Raw genomic sequence first — 22,206 nt, forward strand, 5'->3', positions numbered from 1 at the left:
AATAGATACATAATTATTTTGTCTTCTATTAAGTATAAAGCTTTAAAAATTCATACAAATAAATTTATCCAAATAGATAGGTATTAAAATCGATTGAATCATCTCGTTATAGGTATCAATAGTATAATTATATGTAAGAAGGTACTATTGTTAAATATACTTAATCGATATTTTTAATAAGGTATAACAAATTCCACGCTAAATCTCAATAAAACAAACATCATAAAACTTCCGCAAACAGAAATAAATACCACAACAAAGTTGAATCGATACGAAGTCTAATAATTATTAGTCAACGGCCTGAAATTCATGCACAAAGCTCCGACCCGCAGCAATAATAACGACAATTGTTGTGTTTACTGAAACGTAAACGTGGAGCCCCCCCGGGGGGCGGAGCGTCGGGCGCGGCCTCGCGCGCCGGGCGCGGGGCGCCAGTGCAGTCCGGGACGCGCCGCGCGCTGCACCGCTCCTCTGACATGTGAGCCATGGACGACTGTGAGCTCTCCCAGTACCGCGACATGCTCGTCGACGGCGAGCTGCCGCTGGACCTGCGCCCGCCGCCGCGCCTCTACCTGCCGCACTACCTGCGCCACGAGCGCGACGACTTCCCGCCCGAGGACTCCTACGTGTCCGTGGACGAGGACGCGCCCGACCATCCGCCACCGTCCAGCGACTCGGAGCGCTACGACGCCTCCAGCCCCAGCGACACCAAGCCCAGCTCGCCCAAGAAACCTAAACAGAAATCGTCGTCGCAATTGATTAAACCGCCGTACTCCTACATAGCGCTCATCACCATGGCGATACTGCAGTCGCCGCACAAGAAGCTCACGTTGAGCGGGATATGTGAGTTCATCATGACAAGATTTCCGTATTACCGTGAAAAGTTTCCCGCGTGGCAAAATTCGATCCGACACAATTTAAGTCTCAATGATTGTTTTATAAAGATCCCGCGGGAGCCGGGAAATCCCGGCAAAGGAAATTATTGGACTTTGGACCCGTTGGCGGAGGATATGTTCGATAACGGCAGTTTCTTGCGGCGGAGGAAGCGGTACAAGCGGCCGGCGCCGTCGCTGCAGCACGCGCACGCAGTGGTGGCGATGCTGGCGCGGGAAGCGTACGCCCCGCTGCTGCCTCTGCCGTGCTACCTGCCGCCGGCGCCGCTGCTGTCGCTGCCGCGCCCGCCGCCGGCGGCGCTGCGGCCCGTCCCCTTGCCGCCCCGAGTGCCAGAGACGACGGACATGCGGAGTAAGAGATCAAGGAACGGTTTCTCGATCGAGTCCATCATCGGCTCGCAGGACAGCGAAGTGCCGGAGCCGCGGCGCAGTGCGTTCTCGCCGCTGCATCAGGGCAGCAGCCCGCCGGACGACTGGGCCAGATGAATGTTCGAACACGGGTGCGTTTCGAATTATTTCTAACGACCCGCCGGAGTAACGTCCTGGACAATTATTATCAGTGTTGTAACGAAGGCCTTGTATAAATGTAAAATAATTCATTAACGATTCTGCCTTCCCATTATGACCAAAGCTAATAGTTACCACACCTACGTATTTTTGCATCTTTCGCGTAAGTACACACAGAAGTCTTATCTCTTTCTAGCCTCTAGGTTAACACTAATTGTATATTAACTTAAATTTCGTCCGACTTTGCTTAAGTAAAAACAAAAAAATATTTGCTAATTAATTGATAATTTTATAAATCGCGACTTTTGTACTTTCTTAATCGTAATTGAGATTTATTTTTTATTGTTTATCTAAACTGAAAGAAGAGACAAATACCTAAGTACTTATTAAATCTTAAGATATTATTTTATTGTGTACCTATTTAAAACGACTATTATTTTTATAAAAAGTGTTATTTTCGTTATATTATATAATATTTGTATTGATATATTATATGTAAAGTTGCGATGTCTAGTCATTATGTACAAAGTAGATAACAGACTTGTAAATAAATGTAAAATTAATGATAGTGTAGTGTTAGTTAGATATTGCAGTGATGACTATTTTGCCAAATATAACTTGTATCATATCTTTATTAGTAGTGTAACTTTGTGTATCTAATTTAATTTAAGATTTAATAGGATAAATATAAGCTATAAATACTGCATAATGCATTGTTTAATTTCCCGCAAAATTTTACCTTAGTAGGTAGATTCCTACTATAAAATTCATTTTATTAGTATAAAACTAAGTAAATAATATCTTAGTTTGCGTAATTCATTTTACAAATATAAAATTTTTTAATACCTAGGTAGTAGAAAAATATGTTTTTAATGTATTTTCTAAATGTAGAGCCTAGCAAAAAGTGATTTCATAACAACATTTGTTTTTCTTGTTACATAATATTAGGTATACATATATACCTTACACGAATAATTAAAAAAAAAATTTTTTTTTAATATCTAAGACACTTAATCGATAGATTATTAGAAATATTACCGTTGATTTCCTTAAATAATATTTCAAATAGCTTCTGAAAACTCTGATAAAAAATTGCATCTTTTTATTTTTAAAGTGGTTAGAAACGAGAAGTTTTCTAATATTTAAAATTTGAACACTATTGTACTCAGTACCCTGAGCGGATCAACTTATATGAAGATTCGTAATTTTACTATTTGTTTATTAAAAACATCTAAGTAAATGGTACACATAGGTAGGTATTATAATGCGATCAAACTAAGAAGATTCTCGATCGATCGATTCCTTGCCATGTTTATTGATCTAAATTCGGTAACAAAATTCGGTAGGTAAAAAAATATTTAAAAAAGGTTATCATTTTCACTGCATATTGCACGCCTCATAAGCGAAGCGTTGAGGTGGGTACTACTGTCACTTCGCGCAAAACATCTGATTTTTCAAACTTAAAATGTCTTTATGTATCATACATCGCACTTGTAAGATAATACATACACACACATATTAAGAAAAAACACTATTTTTAACGTTCATGATATTTTTGATGTCATTTTTGTTATTTAAACTAGTTAAAAAACAGTTTAAAAAAGTTCTGTCTTGGACGTCCGTGTGTCTGTATGCGCGGATCCTTTTTCTTGTTAACACGATAGCGACCGAAATACTTTACTAATCGAGTCTTTTTTTACTCTTACGCTTGAGTATGCTCAGGAATAGAACCCTTTCATTTTTCAGGGTCTGATTCGATGTGGTTTAATTGTTATTAAATAAACAAAAATAATAATTAATAAATATTTATTAAAAAAAAATTATGAGGCGTGCACTTTTGGATTTTCCAAATTATTTATATTTATACCACTAGCCAAAAAACCTCGTAAATTAAATAAATACCTTCCTCTTGAATCACTCGTCTCTATCTATTAAAAAAACCTCATCAAAATCTTTTATTCCTAAATTTTCTAATATTAAGATCTAAGCATACACACATAATAAAGTTGGAAATTAAGTTGGTTGGAAAGTTGTTTTAGGCCTATCTACTATAATATTATGTAGTGATGATTATTATACACTATCCGCTCTATCCAATACTGCCCCCCTAGACAAGTGACTTTCTATTAGCGTAAAGTTCAATAGAATAGATTATGAATGTATGATATTGACGTTTGATTACGACGACGACGACGATTGATTACGTCAATCTCATACTTTCATAATCTATTCTATTGAACTTTACGCTAATAGAAAGCCACTTGTCTAGGGGGGCTGTACGGACTAAACGTCAATGTTTATTTTCACATAGTACCTACCTATATCAATTATAACATAGTATATTCAATCACTGTTCGCTGTATAAGTAATTTTAAAATTAGGTACTTTCTTTCATATACTTATCAATACCACCTATAGGTAGCATAAAAAATAGAGACTTTCTCGAAGCTGAAAGAATAATTAGGTAAGTTTAGTAAATATATATGTTGAAAGTGCTTATTATATACTAGCTTTCCGCCCGCAGCTTCGCCCGCGCATCAAAGAAAAACCCGCATAGTTCCCGTTCCCGTGGGATTTCCGGGATAAAACCTATCCTATGTCCCAGGGTAAAAAGTAGCCTATGTCCTTTCTCGTGTATCAAAATATCTCTATACCAAATTTCATGCAGATTGGTTCAGTAGTTATAGCGTGATTGAGTAACAGACAGACAGAGTTACTTTCGCATTTATAATATTATAGTATGGATTAGGTATATACTTATTGTATATATATATATATATGAAACGATGAAGATGAGATATACAAAATAAAAATTGTTCAACTACCTAGTAAAGGTAATAAAATATCTAACTTTATTCCTTTTGCCATTATCAAAACATAAATAATAATAAAGTAATTTTTTAGAAAAAAAACAAAAACCGACTTCAAGACTATACCTATATGTACAAATTTAAATAATTTCTGATAAACAGTGTATATGCCTACAAAATTTGAGGGTTTCCCTCGATTTTCCCGGGATCCCATCATCAGATCATGACCTGGTGACAATGGGACCACCTCTGACGTATGACCTACCAAATAAAAAAAGAATTATTCAAATCGGTTTATAGTTGCCAGAGTAATCGCGTAACAAATATACAAAAAAAAAAATACTGTCGAATTGAGAACCTCCTCCTTTTTTGAAGTCGGTTAATAAAATCTTAGGAAATTCAAAAATGTAGGACATTGAATGTTATATTTTAAAAGAATACATCGGCCATGCTCTACAATCGATTAAGTATTTTTGTCTGTTTGTGTGTTTGTAACAGGTCGGGTCAATAAGAGATTTCTGTAATGTAGACCGTATTACTTATATATTTTGTTTTTCTATATAAAGGGACCAATTTTGCTTCCTTATCAATGCAAATGCTTCCCCAATACAAATGTTTTCACACAAAAGTGAGTCAGAATAATCGTCTGGAGACTATCAGGCTATTCTTAATCTATTTCTAATTTTTATCTAGTATTTGAAGCTATTGAAACAGTAAAATGAACATCAACACTTTCTCATTCAAAGTCCGAATCCGGCATTGCACTTCTACAGTTTTAAATTGGTCACAGTTTTTGTATTCTTTTTATACTAGCGTTCCGCCCGCGGCTTCGCCCGCTTTGTCTAAAACCTAATAAATTATATACTAAAACCTTCCTCTTGAATCACTCTATCTATTAAAAAAAACCGCATCAAAATCCATAGGGATTATATATAGGGACATACATTGGGACATAGGGACAGAGAAAGCGACTTTGTTTTATACTATGTACCTAGTGATTATGAAGTAGGTAAATAAATAAACGATGATCCTTGTTAGGGCTTGAATTTATTAATATTCACATCTAAACTTATTAATTTTGAAGGCTCCATCCCTTATCTTTCTTCCTAAATTAACTTACTTTTTACTAGAGACTGTATGAATATTTGGATTTCATCTGATTCATTGAGAATATAATTTTTAGGTAAAACGAAAACATTCAACTTTTTTTGTTGTTGTAGGTATGACATTTGCACATAAAATTAAGTTTACTTTGAAAGTTTTAAATATTTGTAAAAATAACAAGAAAAGTATGCACACGTAAGAAGTGAAACTTCTTTATGACCTTATTTTTCAAAAAATAATTTACTATATGCAACTTTACAGAAATATGTCGAATAACGCGTGGTAATAAAAATAAATGGATAAGAAAAAGATGGCGCGTAACGGAAAAATGTCACGCGTAACGAAAAAATGTTACCTACACTAAATTTTTTTCCAACCCCGATAAAGAAGTTTCACTTCAAAAAAAGGTTATTTTCATTCGATTTCGTTATGATGGTATCAAGGTACCTAGAACGGGATTCTCATTGTTCTTTAATACAAAAATCCTTAAAAATTAATTTATTATATACCTATGGTAAGAACCTAATTTAATCTAAGTCAGTATTCTTACAATAAGTAGGTAGATCAGACATCTACGTCTACGCATGAATATTGAATACATAATAATATTCTAATGCTTTATTTAACTAATTTATCTCAAGCTTTTCTTTGCACACCTAATATAAAATTTATCATATGGGTTTCCAGTGTTTGCTTGATTACCTGTTTTTTAGTATATGTATACATATTTATATTTTGTATATCGCTATTTTTTATCATGTATTTTCTTCACTTTTCATCTTTGTTAAATGTTTAGAGCACTTCCGAAAATTTCAATTTCTATGCCATCTAATTTTGTCTTATAAAATATTCAGTAGCTAGGTACATTGTAGGTATTCGTATGACACAGACATGTGTATAACACGAATTAGTTAACTTAAGGTAGTTAATTAGATACTAGCTGCGTTTCACCCGCGTAGCTCCGCTCCTGTTGGTCTTAGCGTGATGATATATAGACTATAGTCTTCCTCGATAAATGGACTATCTAACCCCGAAAGAATTTTTCAAATCGGATCAGTAGTTCCTGAGATAAGCGCGTTCAAACAAACAAACTCTTCAGCTTTATAATATTAGTAGATATAGATTTACACATGGCCTTCCTAAATAACTACTAAATGCCATCTAATTTTGTATTATTAAATACTACACGTAGGTATTACGAATTAGTTAACTACCTACCAATTAACACACGAAATCTTTTTAAATAATAACATTAATACATCACGAAGTACAACAGACCTATCTTACATTAGAAATAGATCTGCAAACAGACCGGTGTATGGTAACACATCATTCAAACATATCTCATGACACAGCCGTTAGAGGCTTTCATAGATTGTTGAGAATAAACTATAATTTCTCCACTAATTGCACTGCTAACATTTATCTTACGCGCGCTAATATACCACGCAAAAATTTAGGGTTATTACTAAACTAAAATAAAAATGTAAAATATATACACTCAAGAACGCTTCAAAAAGTATAGTTAAATAGCAAAATAAATGTTTGAGTTTATTTTTTTTTAAGAAATATCGGCACACTCTTGGCTACGATCTCCCCAGTTGGTAAGCGAAGATGTGGTCTCAGATGGAGCGCGCTTCAGGAGAAGATTCACTCTACGCTTGAAGTCCACATTGTACCTTCTTATCGGGGATCGCAGAAGAAAAACCTAATACATGTACAATTAGGACAATAATTTGATCTAAGTTCACTTTCATGACTATTGACTTGAAGTATCCAGTACATAGGTACTTATTTAAGAATGTTAGCGTATTTAAGAATTTCATTTTCACAATGTACCTACATATTTCCAAAAATATGGAAAACGTCTCGAGTTATTCCTGTTCCTAAGGGTAAGGCGGGGCCGAACATCAGCGAATACAGACCAGTAGCCGTACTTTCAACGCCAGCAAAAGTTTTTGAATCGGCAATACAGGCGGGTGTGTATTCGCAGGTGTCAGCACAGCTATGCGAGGAACAACATGGATTCTGACCGGCGCGAAGTACTACTACTAATCTGCTCAACTTAATGGCATACCTAGTACCTGCAGTGGACACTGGGGTTCAGGTAGATGTTATCTACCTGGACTTTAAAAAAGCTTTTGACACTGTAGATAATGATGTGCTATTGGGAAAGCTTGCGAAGATGGGATTTACTCCGAAATTGATAAAATTCTGGGCCTCCTATATGAAAGACAGACAACAATATGTCGACTATAATGGCTGCGAATCGCAGTCATATTTCACTAGATCAGGTGTAAGTCAGGGTAGTAATCTCGGTCCATTAGAGTTCACTATAATGATTAATGACCTGTCAGACGTCCTCACTTATGGTCAGTGTTTGCTATTCGCAGATGATCTGAAATTATACGCCGAAGTAAGAAATCTGTCAGACTGTGAACGCCTACAAAATGATGTTGCTAGGATCCTTCATTGGAGTAGTCAAAACAAGCTTCACTTCAATCCTGATAAGTGTTCGGTAATGAGTTTCCATCGTACTCGGTCTCCTCTCTTGTATGACTACAAAATAGGTCCGGTTTCAATTCAGCGTATGACGCAGGGTCGGGACTTAGGCGTTTGGTTCTCTGCTGATCTAAGATTTCGTGAACATATAATAAAAACATGTAAAACGGCATACAGGAACCTTGGATTTGTTTTGAGACAGGCCAAAGATTTCACTAACATTACAACACTCAAGGTCCTATATAACGCGTTAGTAAGAAGTCGTTTGGAACACAATGCAGCAGTTTGGGCTCCTCATGAGGACAAATATATTTTAATGTTGGAGAGGGTTCAAAATAAATTCATGAGACATCTATATTTAAAATTATATGGGGTATATCCTTTTTATCCGTTGATGTACCCCACCTTATTTGTATTGGGTATGGTGGGGTACAATAAATTGAGTGTACGGCGAGATTTTTCGCTTGCCGTCTATGTAATAAGTCTTCTTCGTGGTAGGGAACAGAACTCAAGACTACTTGAATGTTTCAGTTTCTGCGTCCCCACCAGATTCGCGTGGAAGCGGCACCGCTCACCACTGTTGCTTGTGCCCACAGCACGAACCAACCTTCTTGCGAAAACACCAATATCACGGGCGATCCGCATCATAAATGAAGCGCACGAAAGAGCGGACTTATTTTATTGTCCTATGAGTGAATTCGCAAGGGTGATACTACAGTTAATCTGTTATTCTTAAAAAAGTTATTTAAATTTTCTATTTCCATGTTGATTTTTGTATGAATATTTTCAATTTAGTATTTATGTTAGCTAAGTTTATATTGTATAGTAAAGTGTATCTCTGTCGCATTGGGCATTGTCCTGTAATGACATGTGATGTTTTTTAAATAAAAAAAAAAAATTATTTGTCATTTTATAACTAACAGATAAGATAGAAAGGTACTTAGGAGCATATCCAGAAGTAATGTAAGTAAATCATGTCATAGTAACATTTTATTATTATGAGCAAAAATAACAGCAAGGAAAGATATTATTTTGTGTAAAAAACGCGGCAAAATTTCGCGCCAATTCAATAAATAAAAGCCGAAAGTGTCTGAATACATTTTCGTCTAGAAACGCAAATTATGCTCTGTGTTCCGTTCAGAATTTCGGGTATTAAAGTAAAACCTTGTTTGTCGGGTGAGTGTTTATCAAAATTTTACTTTATACGTAAAATATAAAGTAAAATTTTGATAAACACTTGTGTGTGTTATTAACAAAAAAAAAACAAACGGAATGAAATCCGTTTATAATTTTTTTACTTTAAAGGTCGTCTCTGAAAACCAGTGTTACAGAAACTCCCTCCGAAACTTTTGCTGATGTGGGGACCATTTTGGCATCAGTATAATGTACCTAATATTTGAATTTACCTGTTAATTTTTTTCTTCTGTCTTTACTGCATTCTTATACCTATTGGTGCCAAATAAATGAATGAATTCTGCAAGGAATAAAATATTGCAAAAAAAAATAGTTTTATTTATTTTTATTTAGCTCAGCCCTAACATCAAGCAACATTGTATCGTGTGCAATAACAAAATTAGCAAACCAAACAAATCATCTCTTGTGCAAATTGTCGAGATAAATGTTAATTCTTTGTTTTATTTGACATTAATATTACTGTAACATTGTTTTAAGGTAATATACAGGATGGATTGTTTGGTTTGTGTAGGTATCTGCGTGATGTTCAGATTGGTAAACATTTATTTTCTGTATGAAGGAAAACAGGAAATCTGATAAGTCAGTTTTGATATAATTATATTGGAAGGATAGAAGGAAGGGTTTAATGTTTATGCATTTTACACACATGAGTTAGAAATCCATACTAATATTATAAATGCGAAAGTAACTCTGTCTGTCTGTCTGTTACTCAATCACGCTTAAACTACTGAACCAATTTGCATGAAATTTGGTATGGAGATATTTTTATACCCGAGAAAGGACATAGGCTACCTTTTATTGCGAAATATGTACCACGGGCGAAGCCGGGGCGGACCTCTAGTTTATCTATTATATTTCTATATATCTTAAATTTTACAAAGAAAGGTAAAGGTTAAGTGCTTATAATAATGTATATACCTAAGTAACGGTGTATTTACATCAAACGAGCACAGAGCTAAAGCTATAGAGTAAGAGCAAGAGCAAGAGCATTATTTCGTGACCTTTAATGTAAACGCCATCGCGTTCGGTCTTGGGCGCGATGGCGGCGCACTGTGGACGCCCTCTGCCCCACATAGGGGCCATAGGACCTTAAGTCAAGTAAGTCAATGTAAACGAAAACTCATATTCAGTGTTGTTCAGTATTAGAACATTGCATAGAATCTTTTCGAATGCACTAAGAACAACGAAAGAATGCTCTGCGCCTGTTTACACTAATCGAATTTGATAGTGGGGTTAGAATGAGCATTCGCTCATTTGATGTAATTACTCCGTAATGGCTGTTTTTCAAACGAATGATGGATGGATTCATCATTGCGTACACCTGCAACAAGCCTGCAACGTAGGAAGAAGAGACTTAATTTCACCAAAATCGGATTAGTAGTTTTTGAAGTAAGTAGATATGTATTAATTGCATTATATAATATAGATTTATAACTACAAAAAATGTTGTGTGGTTTTATGAAACCACGGCAAAAGTGAAACTGTTCGAACGGTTGCGAACACTGCTTTGTGTAGCGCATGTCGCGTGCCGAGTAGGTATACCTACTCGGCAGCCGCGATACACGCGACATGCGCTACACAGACCAAAAAGTTTGAGACGATGTAATAAAAGTTTCACTTTAAAACTTATTTTTATATGAATAACATGAATGAAAGAAGAATAGGGTAGATTACAAAAATAAAAAAATACATACCTACGACAAAATCACAGTTTTGAAATTGTCTCTCTTCAAACAATATTTGGCTACAGCCTGTATAAAACGCATACGTAAAAAGAAAACATTGTAAACGAATTTTTTATCGCAAATCTTTGCGTATTTGCTTTGCCTGTGCAAAAGTTTTTAATTCGCTACTAAGTATAGTTGGTAAATGATAACAAACTTTAGTTTACTGTCTAGATATTATTTGCCTACGTCAGTTTATTTTATATATTTACCTATAAATTTGTGTGCAGAATATAAGGAAACATTTGAAACAATTAAAATTATTTATATCTCTATTCACCCACCTCGCACGATCATGTCATACCTACTATATTTTCATTTTTCATCATCTAAATAGTAAATACTAAACAAAATGCAAAGATTAATAACTACAAACATAATATGAAAGTATCTACCCTGTTTTAAAAAAATGGTCTCTCCATTGACGGATAATTTTTCTATTATTTTTTTCGCACTGATATTATTTCTTCATAGGAATGTTTCATCTGAGTTTTCACATCTGCATAGCTGCTATCCATACTAATATTATAAATGCGAAAGTAACTCTGTCTGTCTGTCTGTTACTCAATCACGCCTTAACTACTGAACCAATTTGCATGAAATTTGGTATAGAGATATTTTGATACCCGAGAAAGGACATAGGATAGGTTTTATCCCGGAAATCCCATGGGAACGGGAACTCTGCGGGTTTTTCTTTGACTGCGCGGGCGATGCCGCGGGTGGAAAGCTAGTAAAAAATAAATACAAAGGTATATGCTATGTCGATTGAAGATTGATAAAAGGCCTGTTCAAACCAGAGAAGTATCTGCTACCGTGGGGTCCGTGGGTATCATCAGTATACGGTCCATCGGTACGCGATTAGCGTCTCTATAATATACTTAGTAAGAGATTTAATCGCGTACCCATGGATTATGACTACAAAACTTATTTTTATATGGAATATAATATCAATATAATATAATATCATGGAAATTATAGTCGATCTTTGAGCAAAGGAAATATGCTCAATGGACTATATCGTATGGATCAACACGACCGGACAGTACAGACCAAGATGAAGATCACCTTCATGCCAAACGTCTGTCAATAATGAAAAACTAGCTGACGACTATGACCATATAAGGAATATTATTTCCCATGCCTGTTATATTTCTTTTACACTAGATTTCCGCCCGCGGCTTCGCCCGCGTTTGCAAAGGAAAACCCGCATAGTTCCCGTTCCCGTGGGATTTCCGGGATAAAAACTATCCTATGTGTTAATCCAAGTTACCCTCTATATGTGTGCTAAATTTCAATGTAATCGGTTAAGTAGTTTTTACGTGAAAGAGTAACAAACATCCATACATCCAAACATCCTTACAAACTTTCGCCTTTATAATATATATTAGATTAGATATATTAGATATTAGATGTTATTTCTCCGGTACTTCTTATTAGCTTTATGCCACGATAACTGAACTATTCAAAATAAAATAATTTTCCAATTCCTGAAATTTTCACGTTCAACCATAAGAACCCACACCAATCGACTAACTCCTGTAAACAGTAGAACCTTCGATAATTATTTACTTTACCATAAAGTATATTCCAATCATATTTTGTCCCAAAACGTTTAATAATAATTAATAATAACATTCATAAAATAAACTTTATAAAAATCTAAGAAACGTAACCCAGGCCTCAACATAGCTTTCCATAATTACAAAAATCCTTCTACGAGTAAAAATTCGAGTCGCGTGTTGGCCTGAATACACCAAATTTCACCTAATCCTAAACTAAGTGTAATAAATTACCTCACATCGTAGTCTAAACAAAAGTCAAATAAACTATGATATCTGATAACATTCTTGAGCTTATAAAAATGGGACATCCGTTGTTTATCTTGAATGCAAGACAAATGTAATTTCATCTCAAGATAGAGAACAATTACGAAAACTCAAATCTCTAAGTAGCGTACTGGTGTTGACTTGGTAATTTTTATTATAAGTAATTCATTATTCTTTATTTGCTCATAAGTCGTAAACATAGTAATATAAAGATGTTACATTTGTTTTACTTATAGTACAGCATATTTAGCCCTTATTGAAAAACAGTTTTGGACGTCCTTTGAAAATAGGTATGGTAGAGCTAGCGTCTATACGACCATATGGGTCAATTTGGTATTGTCATGTTTTGTAGTTTGCTAATAATTAATGAAACAATTTATTCGCTTTCGCTTCTAGGGAAGCGCGTACCATCTTAGACCATAATATCTCAGCTTAACATCAGGCGAGAATGCGGACAAGCGCTTCCCTATCGACAATAAAAAAAAAAACATTTTTTTTTACAAATTGTTAAAAATAATAAATAATAAAGGTAGGTAGTCAATTCCAGCTAGAACATTTTGTTTTAAAAGACAACCATAAGTAGCCAGTTGTTCTAAACTTATTGCTAACTTATATAATGTTTGTACTTGAGTTACTTACATGTGGACGTATATAACATTCATCATAGTAGGTAATATTAAATGCAACTCATTTTGTGCTAATTCAAATTATAGTCGATCTTTGAGCCAATTTTCATCAAGATGTGTTGGGTAAAGTAGAGCAAAGGCCAAGATGGGATAAGTACTGATTTCGTATGGTAGACAGCGCACAGCATTACGTTAAAACTACTATTAACTTAAGTACTATTTGCTATTATTTAATTAATATTAATAAAATATAGTCAATTGTGATTTTGTTTTTATTTCCTGTATTGCAATATATCCCATAAGATAATAGTTTATTAATCACCGAAATATTAAACATTGTGATAAAGTATTCTTGAATTAAGTAATAGTAGATATTTATTCATAATCCATACTAATATTATAAATGCGAAAGTAACTCTGTCTGTCTGTCTGTTACTCAATCACGCCTTAACTACTGAACCAATTTGCATGAAATTTGGTATAGAGATATTCTGATACCCGAGAAAGGACATAGGATAGGTTTTATCCCGGAAATCCCACGGGAACGGGAACTTTGCGGGTTTTTCTTTGACTGCGCGGGCGATGCCGCGGGCGGAAAGCTAGTTCGAAATAAATTGGCATTGTCAAAAATTGATTTTTAAATCATGCAATCCGTATATAAATATTGTAGTCCGGCCCTGTCCTCTATTTCATTTGTTTATATTTTTGGATAAATAAACAAGATAAAGAGTTCGTCAAATGTTTTTCAGTTGATCACTGTATTTCGAAATGTAATAATAAAAAAACAAATATTTACAAATTGTAAACAATGTTTTTGGTACAAACGATTTAAAAATTATTATTAAGCAATAATATCGGTTTTTGAAAGAAACACAATTCATGGCTAAATAAAAACTTTATTTTAAAATAACAAATCATGAAATTTTAAATGTTTTGTGACTTGATTATATGAAATAATAAAAAGTTCTATCAAACAAAAAAGCATAACTTTAAAAAAATATCATTGATTGAAATAATAACAGCAAATATTTAGACTTATTTTCTTTATTGAGAAATTTTTTCAACAAGGTAGATTGTAGCTTGGTAGGTATTCTTTTTTTACAAAGTAAACAATTTTAAAAATAACAATAAAAATATAATTTTACAAGCTATTTTCCAATCCTAAACTTTATTATAACTTTGTTACAGAATTAATTCAAAAATTCTTATATATATTTTTAATTTTATCACGTACATATCTATATTTCAAACGCAACTTCTACTAAATGCAAAAAATAGGCCTGCAGAATTTTGTTTTTGATAAAGCCCCAATGAAAAAACCTTCAATCACTGTCTGTAGAAATTAACTGTACTAGGTACTCCGACATTTTGTGGTAATAATATACACTTCCATGCCGTTATAAATGTGGTTTAATTACGAACAGACTTTATAATATTATGAGTCTAGCTTTTGCCAACTTTGTTATAAGACATGAAATAACTTAAACGGAATTTGTAATGTATCCTGTTTTCTAATGAAAGCAAAACGTTCTCTTAAATATTTCATTTAACTTGTATACGTAGTATGTATATTATTATTAGTCTGTGATTTAACAGTATACTGATGTTACAGAGAGGTGAAGTTTAATTTTTTTGTATGTTTGTAGGTCAGACATTGGACCTTCGGGGATAATAATAATAAATAATAAATAAATATTTCAATTTTCACACACGGCACGATCTGATCCCATACTAAGCTTTCGCTTGTGTTATAACATTTCAATTTGTTTCCAGCCTCAATTTCATGAGCATAGATCCTGTATATAGTGTTTAGTTTTTCGACGCTCTTGACTTTTGCCTCTTCCTACTTATTATAAGTTATGACTGAATACGTTTGTACATATTCCTGTGGACTTATAACAAAGATTCAACATTACTTCTTTATACGCAAAAATACCAACCATAGAGTTGCTTTCTTACGTACCTCTAGACATAAAGTCTTGTATAGGTATATATCCATACTAATATTATAAATGCGAAAGTAACTCTGTCTGTCTGTCTGTTACTCAATCACGCCTAAACTACTGAAGCAATTTGTATGAAATTTGGTATGGAGATGTTTTGATACCCGAGAAAGGACATAGGCTACCTTTTATTGCGAAATATGTACCACGGGCGAAGCCGGGGCGGACCTCTAGTAGTTTCATAACTCAGAAGCTTTAGACCAGTCTTAAAGACCACCCAAAATAATAATACCAACTAGTGACGTAATCACTCTTATCACTATACAAGCCACATAAGCTCACAGCTTTTGTGCGTCAGTCTGTATGTTTGTACAACGTTACCTCACACGATGACACTTGCCATGTGAAAACATTTTTGATGTGTGATAATGTTGTATCAACACTATGTGAATGGATTTAGATATGATTGTGTATAAATAATAGCAGGAAAAGCTCATGAGATATTTATATCTGTGGAAAGGGACAGTATCCCTTTCTTAGATGTTTCATCTACATTACAACCTATTCTTCATCAATAATGAAGAATAGGTTTTAATGTAGACGAAACACTCCGTAGTATATGTATAGTTTTTAACATTACTAGAGAGAGTAGTAAATCTTTATTTTTATTTTAACTAGCTTTGCCCCGCGGTTTTACCCGCATTGCTCTGCTCCTGTTGGTCTTAGTGTGATGATATAAAGCCTATAGCCTTCTTCGATCAATGGGCTATCTACCACCGAAAGAATTTTTCAAATCGGACCAGTTGTTCATGAGCTTAAAGCGTTCAAACAAACAAATAATCTCTTTAGCTTTATAATATTAGTATAGTCACATTACATATTTCATTGTAATATAATTTGATATTTCCTAGATACTTAACCTCAAACACAAAATATTTAAAACGACCCCTATATGTATACCTACACCATTAAATCTTCCCACTTCCTCGAGTCAAGGGACAAATCCCAATGACAAATTATGCGTAAAAGCGTAAGAAGCGAAACGCCACAATTGTAAGAATTAACAATAGCAGGAGCTTATAATCATACGCGTAATTGACCAAGAAGTAGCTGCGCTTTACTTATTTACAATACATCAAAGATTATGTACAATACAGACGCGGTACAAAGCCAATCTATGTCACTTTGTGGATTGTGGTATAAAACTAAAAACTAAAAGAATAAGAGGTTGATTGCTGTAAAGACGTAATTACGTAGATATAGTAATAATTTTAATTTTTAATATGTAAATTAGATTTCACAGGCCTTATTAACGACGAGCTTAAAGTCCTTTAAAAGAGGTTCCGAGGTAAAGTAATTAAGTCATTTCATAAAACGCATAAAACTACGTTAACTACCTATTATATATTATGTACTAACTCTTCTTTCTTACATTGATTATTTTGTTATAATAACGTAGAGTGAAAATGTGCACTTTTAGCATAAAACGAAATAAAAATGTTTTTCATTCCTGTTGGATTTCATATAAGTAGGTTTTTATTGTACTTAGTTGTTATTTTATACTTAACATCTTCAAAGTAACCATTCATAATGCGCATTTCAACTTAAATATAATTTTAAACCGTTCCCAGAAATGCTGTAAATTTGAACCTTCTACCGTATTATGGAATACTCTTGTTATGGCACAAACATCGCGCCCAGAATAACACGCTACATCTACTCACTATTCTATGACAAGCACTTGTGAGCCCCTATAATTTTAACATATCAATTATGCAAGCACAAATGTAACATCTCTATTATGACGGGTGCATTCACGTGGAGTGCGCACAAAAGCCCTCCAACACATGCGCGACCGATACGATTCTTATTGAGTTTGTTGAAGATGTTTTTGTCCTGTTGCGTTGAGTGTCCCGCTGTTAAATTGTTAGTGGTCGCGAATTCAGATGTGTTACGTTAGTTCATACTTGATGACAGTTCTGTCAATGCTTTTATTATGCTGTTGTGTGTAAATTTTGTATCTGTGGAAAGCTAACAGATTTTTTTGGTATAGATATGGATGAATGAAAAAGCGTAGTGGATTGTATTTAAATCACCATTACAACTATTTTTCTATCTCTATGTTTCTAGATATCTTCAAAATATTAACTGATATAATATATGTAGTTGAATAAATATATTTTGTTAATATCTTCCGTGTCTCATTACATTTTTACTATTCTACTATAGCTGTCCCAGCAAAGCTTTTTCTTACTTTTATCATTTAGGTGTGTGAAAAATAGATTTTGGCCCATTCAGATTTACCCGATATGCACAGAAATTTCATAAGAATCGATCCAGCCGTTTTGGAGGAGTATAGTAACTAATACTGTGACACGAGAATTTTACATAATAATATATCTATAGAGAAGATTGCCAAAATGATTTCGACCTACTTCAAAGAAATCCTGCATCTTAGTTCTACATTTCAACCCCTAAATAATCGAAACTGGAATGTAAATCGGCAGTGAGTACATAATAAATAGAACAAAGGACCAAAATCTAATAAACTCTTAACAGACCCTAGAAACAATTTGGATTCTCTCGTATACATGTTTAAGAAACGGGTAAACTAGATTGGATTTCGGGAAATCTATTTATTTTGGGACATGTTTACGACGATATTAGTTTTACAGCCAGTTTCACATCATGGAGTGTTCTATTCAAGAAGCTTATCTATACTAATATTATAAAGCTGAAGAGTTTGTTTGTTTGTTTGTTTGAACGCGCTAATCTCGGGAACTACTGGTCCGATTTGAAAAATTCTTTCGGTGTTAGATAGCCCATTTATCGAGGAAGGTTATAGGCTATATATCATCACGCTACAACCAGCAGGCCTGGAGCCACGGGGGTGAAACCGCGCGGAGCAGCTAGTCTATACTAATATTATAAAGCTGAAGACTTTGTTTTTTTGTTTGTTTGTTTGTTTGAACGCGCTAATCTCGGGAACTACTGGTCCGATTTGAAAAATTCTTTCAGTGTTAGATAGCTCATTTATCGAGGAAGGCTATAGGCTATATACCATCACGCTACGACCAACAGGAGAGGAGCCTTTGGGTTGAAACCGCGCGGAGCGGCTAGTATCTAATACACTGGAGATTGCACTATGACTTAACTTGCCAAGTTAGGTGTGAAAGGGATAAAAAAACATACAGGCGTCATTCAACGTCATATTTTCTTGTTACAAGTTAATGGTCATAGTGCAATCTCCAGTGTATTAGATATAAGCTTCTTGGTTCTGTTTAACGGATTGGAAACGGTTGCACGGATTTCTTCTGAAATTTTGTGTGAATATTTGGGTAGACCTGAGAATCGGCCAACATCTATATTTATCATAGACCTAAGTGATAAGAGTATAGATATAATGTTTTAATATGTATCTATTTGTAGTAACAATTGTATTCTGATACGATTAGTATGCTATGCCTTTAATTACCTACTTTTTATTTGATATTTCGTTTCTAAAAGTGTAAGTCAACGGTAAGTAAGAAGAGACACTAGTAGTAGTAGTTCCTTCGTTTTATTGTACTTATATATATATATTATACTAGCGGTCCGCCCCGGCTTCGCCCGTGGTACATATTTACGTTTTCTCTACATAAAAACCATCCTCGTACTTCAAGGAATATAATAAAAAAAGAATTATCGAAATCGGTTCAGCCGTTCTCGAGTTATGCGCTTACCAACACATTTTGCGATTCATTTTTATATATAAGAAGAAGAAGAGAATATATAGTGCTGCGATACTTTCGTAATACATAGTTTATAAGCTTAAGTTTCTAATAAACAAAACATCTTTGTCCAAATACGCATGAGTCATTTAAAATTAGGTTGAAATACGATACCCACTTTTGATGACTCGTTAAGTGGCGGTTTTTTGTGACGATATTAAGATCGTGTGTTGTGTAAAAAATTTGTATGGTGGCACTTGAATTTTGTGTTTTATTTTAAAGTTTAAACCATAAGTGATGAGTTGTAAATTAATAAAGGAATAATTTATAGTTTAGGATACCGATTACAACTCGCTTATTCTTTGTAAACAAATCTGGATTTATAATTATCTCCTAAGTAATTTTGTAAGAACAGAATATGAACGCAAATTACAATATTACAAATTTAACATACGCCATGATTTTTCATACTTTAAAGACCCTAAAAAAATCGCATAAACCGTACTGTATTACATTAAACACGCCACTAACAATAAACAGAGTCACAGTTAAAAAACCGCAAAGATTTCCACCCAATCACATGCATTGGATAATATTCACGGTTCTTAGCCGCAAACAATCCGGTCGTTTTATGAAATAGCCGGGTACAAATTGGGGGTTAGGGCACCCAGGCGTTATCGAATTTGCCCCACCGGCAAAATATTTATTTCATTACTCCTATTCATGGACTGTAATCTGTGTTACTGTGCAAGTGTGGAACTGGGAAGGTTTGAAAATGACAGGAAACAATTTTTGTGTTTTTAAAATTGTTTTAGATGGCTTAGGTTTGCTCAGTGTGAAGTGTATGAATACTTTTAATTTAAATTTAGCACTAAAAAAAGTTTTCGTTTCTTGATGGAATACTATTATAACCAGCAGTAACAGAAATATTCAGAGACAATTACTACTAGGTACTATACAGCAAGAAGCCATGTTGTAAATATAGGAAATTGTTTAACAAGTGTTTACTTTTTTACATTTAAAATATTTCCATGCATAAGTAACTACTAGTAGGTACCTACTACAACATAACCGTAAGTCAAAGCACCTCGTCATAATAGAAAAGTCCATACAATTTTGTTTACACGCAACACAGTAGAACAGATCATAGCTCACTTCATGGGGCGTCACACTCGAGGGCCGGATTTTTGAGCCCCCGTAGTGTTATTATCTTTCGCGACACACAATAACAACCCCAAACACCTGAGCTATAAAACTCAAAATCATTTATCCACATCCAATCATGAGATTCAATACGAGCCACTATTGTCGAGATAATGTCGCGATCAAACAGTTTCATTGTCAACTATAGTTGCGGATTTAAAACCACTTTATACCAACGGATTAAGGTCGAGATTCGAACAGAAATGTATAAGTGAATAAGGGGTGAAAAGTAATTCGTTCATTGTCACTGGGTCTCTTAATTTCGTAAGAAATGGAGGTTTTAAATTAAGCCAAGATCTATGAAATGTTGAATAATTTATGTATTTTTTACTATGTTCTAAGAGTTTAATTATAGACTAGTTATTTAATTTAGCATTGAATTTTTGATTGCAAATTTAACCATGCTGTAACGAACAGCGCTTAAAAGATTATCAAATAATGAATAAGAAAGAGTTGAAGAATTTAATAGCTGTAAGACTTGCAATTGACATCAATAATTTAGTAGTTATAAGTTCCATAATATATTAAGACTAGCGGCCCGCCCCGGCTTCGCCCGTGGTACATATGAAAAATAGATGTTGGCCGATTCTCAGACTTACCCGATATGCACAGAAAATTTCATGAGAATCGGTCCACCCGTTTCGGAGGAGTATGCAGACTAACATTGTGACACGAGAATTTTATATATAAGATTGTAATAACTACATTATACATACCTTTTCCCTTTATAAAATAAATTAAAATTCACTCTCTTAGATAATGATGTCAAATCAGAAAATAGCTTCTAAAGTTCTAAATAGGTACTGTATCTATTAAAATATCCATCCTGCAAGTTGCAACATCAAATCAAATCTCTTCTAAGTCCTAAACACTTTTCATCCGTATGTCAATCTTCCCACACACTTTAATTTATTGCTCCAACGCCCTAACATTGATCAAACATATTCAGAACTGTTTGTTGACTTTACAAACTAAAAACTACAAATAAGATATAAATGAGTGGCCGCCGGCTGTGTGTCACTTTGTTTGCTTGGGGTCCAAATTACGAAGAGATTATGCTATTGAATTGTGAATATTTCCTATATTTATGCTATGGTCAGTTTAGTAATGGGAAATTGTTAATTTAATGTTATTGGTTTAAACAAAAGATAGGTGATCGAAAAGATATTACAAATATGAAGGACGCAAGAAGGAAGGTAAGAAGGTTAGGTACCTTAAATGTTATATTTTCAGGTTTTCATTTCATCATGGAGTCTTGATGGTTTAAATTTTAAAATGAGAAAACAATAAAGGTAAAATTAAGGTGTAGAAAGTTTTAATCCTTTTTTAACACTAGATTATAAATTTAGTTGTTCCGTTGAACTCATATTATAAAAATCTAGGTATATAAGTTAGTACATAAGTACTAAAAGGGAAAAGGGCGGAAAGCTAGTATATTATGAAACTCTATTTATATAGAGTTTCATAATATACTAGCTTTCCGCCCCGGCTTCACCCGTGGTACATATTACGTTTTCGTACCAGAGAACCATCCTCGTACTTCAAGGAATACCATAAAAAAAGAATTATCGAAATCGGTTCAGCCTGTCGGATCGGTTCACACCGTGATGCCGTGACAACGCGAAACGGGTTTCATTTTTATATAATACCTATATAGTAGGATATAAAGTCAAAGATAATACAAAGTCTATGAAGTAAGCAAACTCGCATGCAACATTCATAAATACAACATTATTCAAGTGGCAACAAGAAAAAACATTTAAGAAACATTACGAACGAAACGTTTATTCTAAAAAAAATACGAAAAATTACGCACTCAACGCTGAACGAGCTTTTTATTTTCTTTATTCTAACGTAAAAAAATCTCAACACATTTATAACAAAAGCGAGTATACAACGTAAGTGGTAATTAGAGATATGAAAGCATTTAATACAACGTAATTTTCTACTGAAATTCGTATAAAGGGCTATAAGAGGTATGTTTACGTTCTGGCTTACAGATGCGCATTCCCAGAGTTTAGGGTTCAAATCACTTCGCCAAACAACGTCAAATGTTTTAGTTTAGCCGATTTGTTTGTACATTTTTTAGTTTTAGTTTATTTTCGTATGGATTAAGTGAGAAGTAAGTTTAATATATTCTCTTTGCCAACCGCTAATATTTGAA

The 22,206-nt window shown here is 34.0% G+C and overlaps 1 protein-coding gene across 1 annotated transcript; it reads left to right on the forward strand.

Moving 5' to 3' along the window:
- Positions 1-485: 485 nt before the first annotated feature.
- Positions 486-1,825, forward strand: LOC149901971 (uncharacterized). Its single transcript, XM_090111250.1, has one exon. The coding sequence runs from the start codon at positions 486-488 to the stop codon at positions 1,377-1,379; it is 894 nt and encodes a 297-aa protein (XP_089967376.1). The 3' UTR covers positions 1,380-1,825.
- The last annotated feature ends 20,381 nt before the right edge of the window (positions 1,826-22,206 follow it).

This window comes from Colias eurytheme, chromosome 16, assembly GCF_061535395.1.
Source record: "Colias eurytheme isolate Ceu_HAF_F1 chromosome 16, ilColEury1 Martin Lab GWU primary, whole genome shotgun sequence".
NCBI classification, from domain to species: Eukaryota; Metazoa; Arthropoda; class Insecta; order Lepidoptera; family Pieridae; genus Colias; species Colias eurytheme.

What these genes read in the sequence shown, in the direction of transcription:
- LOC149901971 (XM_090111250.1), top strand. Translation starts at nt 486, where the DNA reads ATGGACGACTGTGAGCTCTCCCAGTACCGCGACATGCTCGTCGACGGC.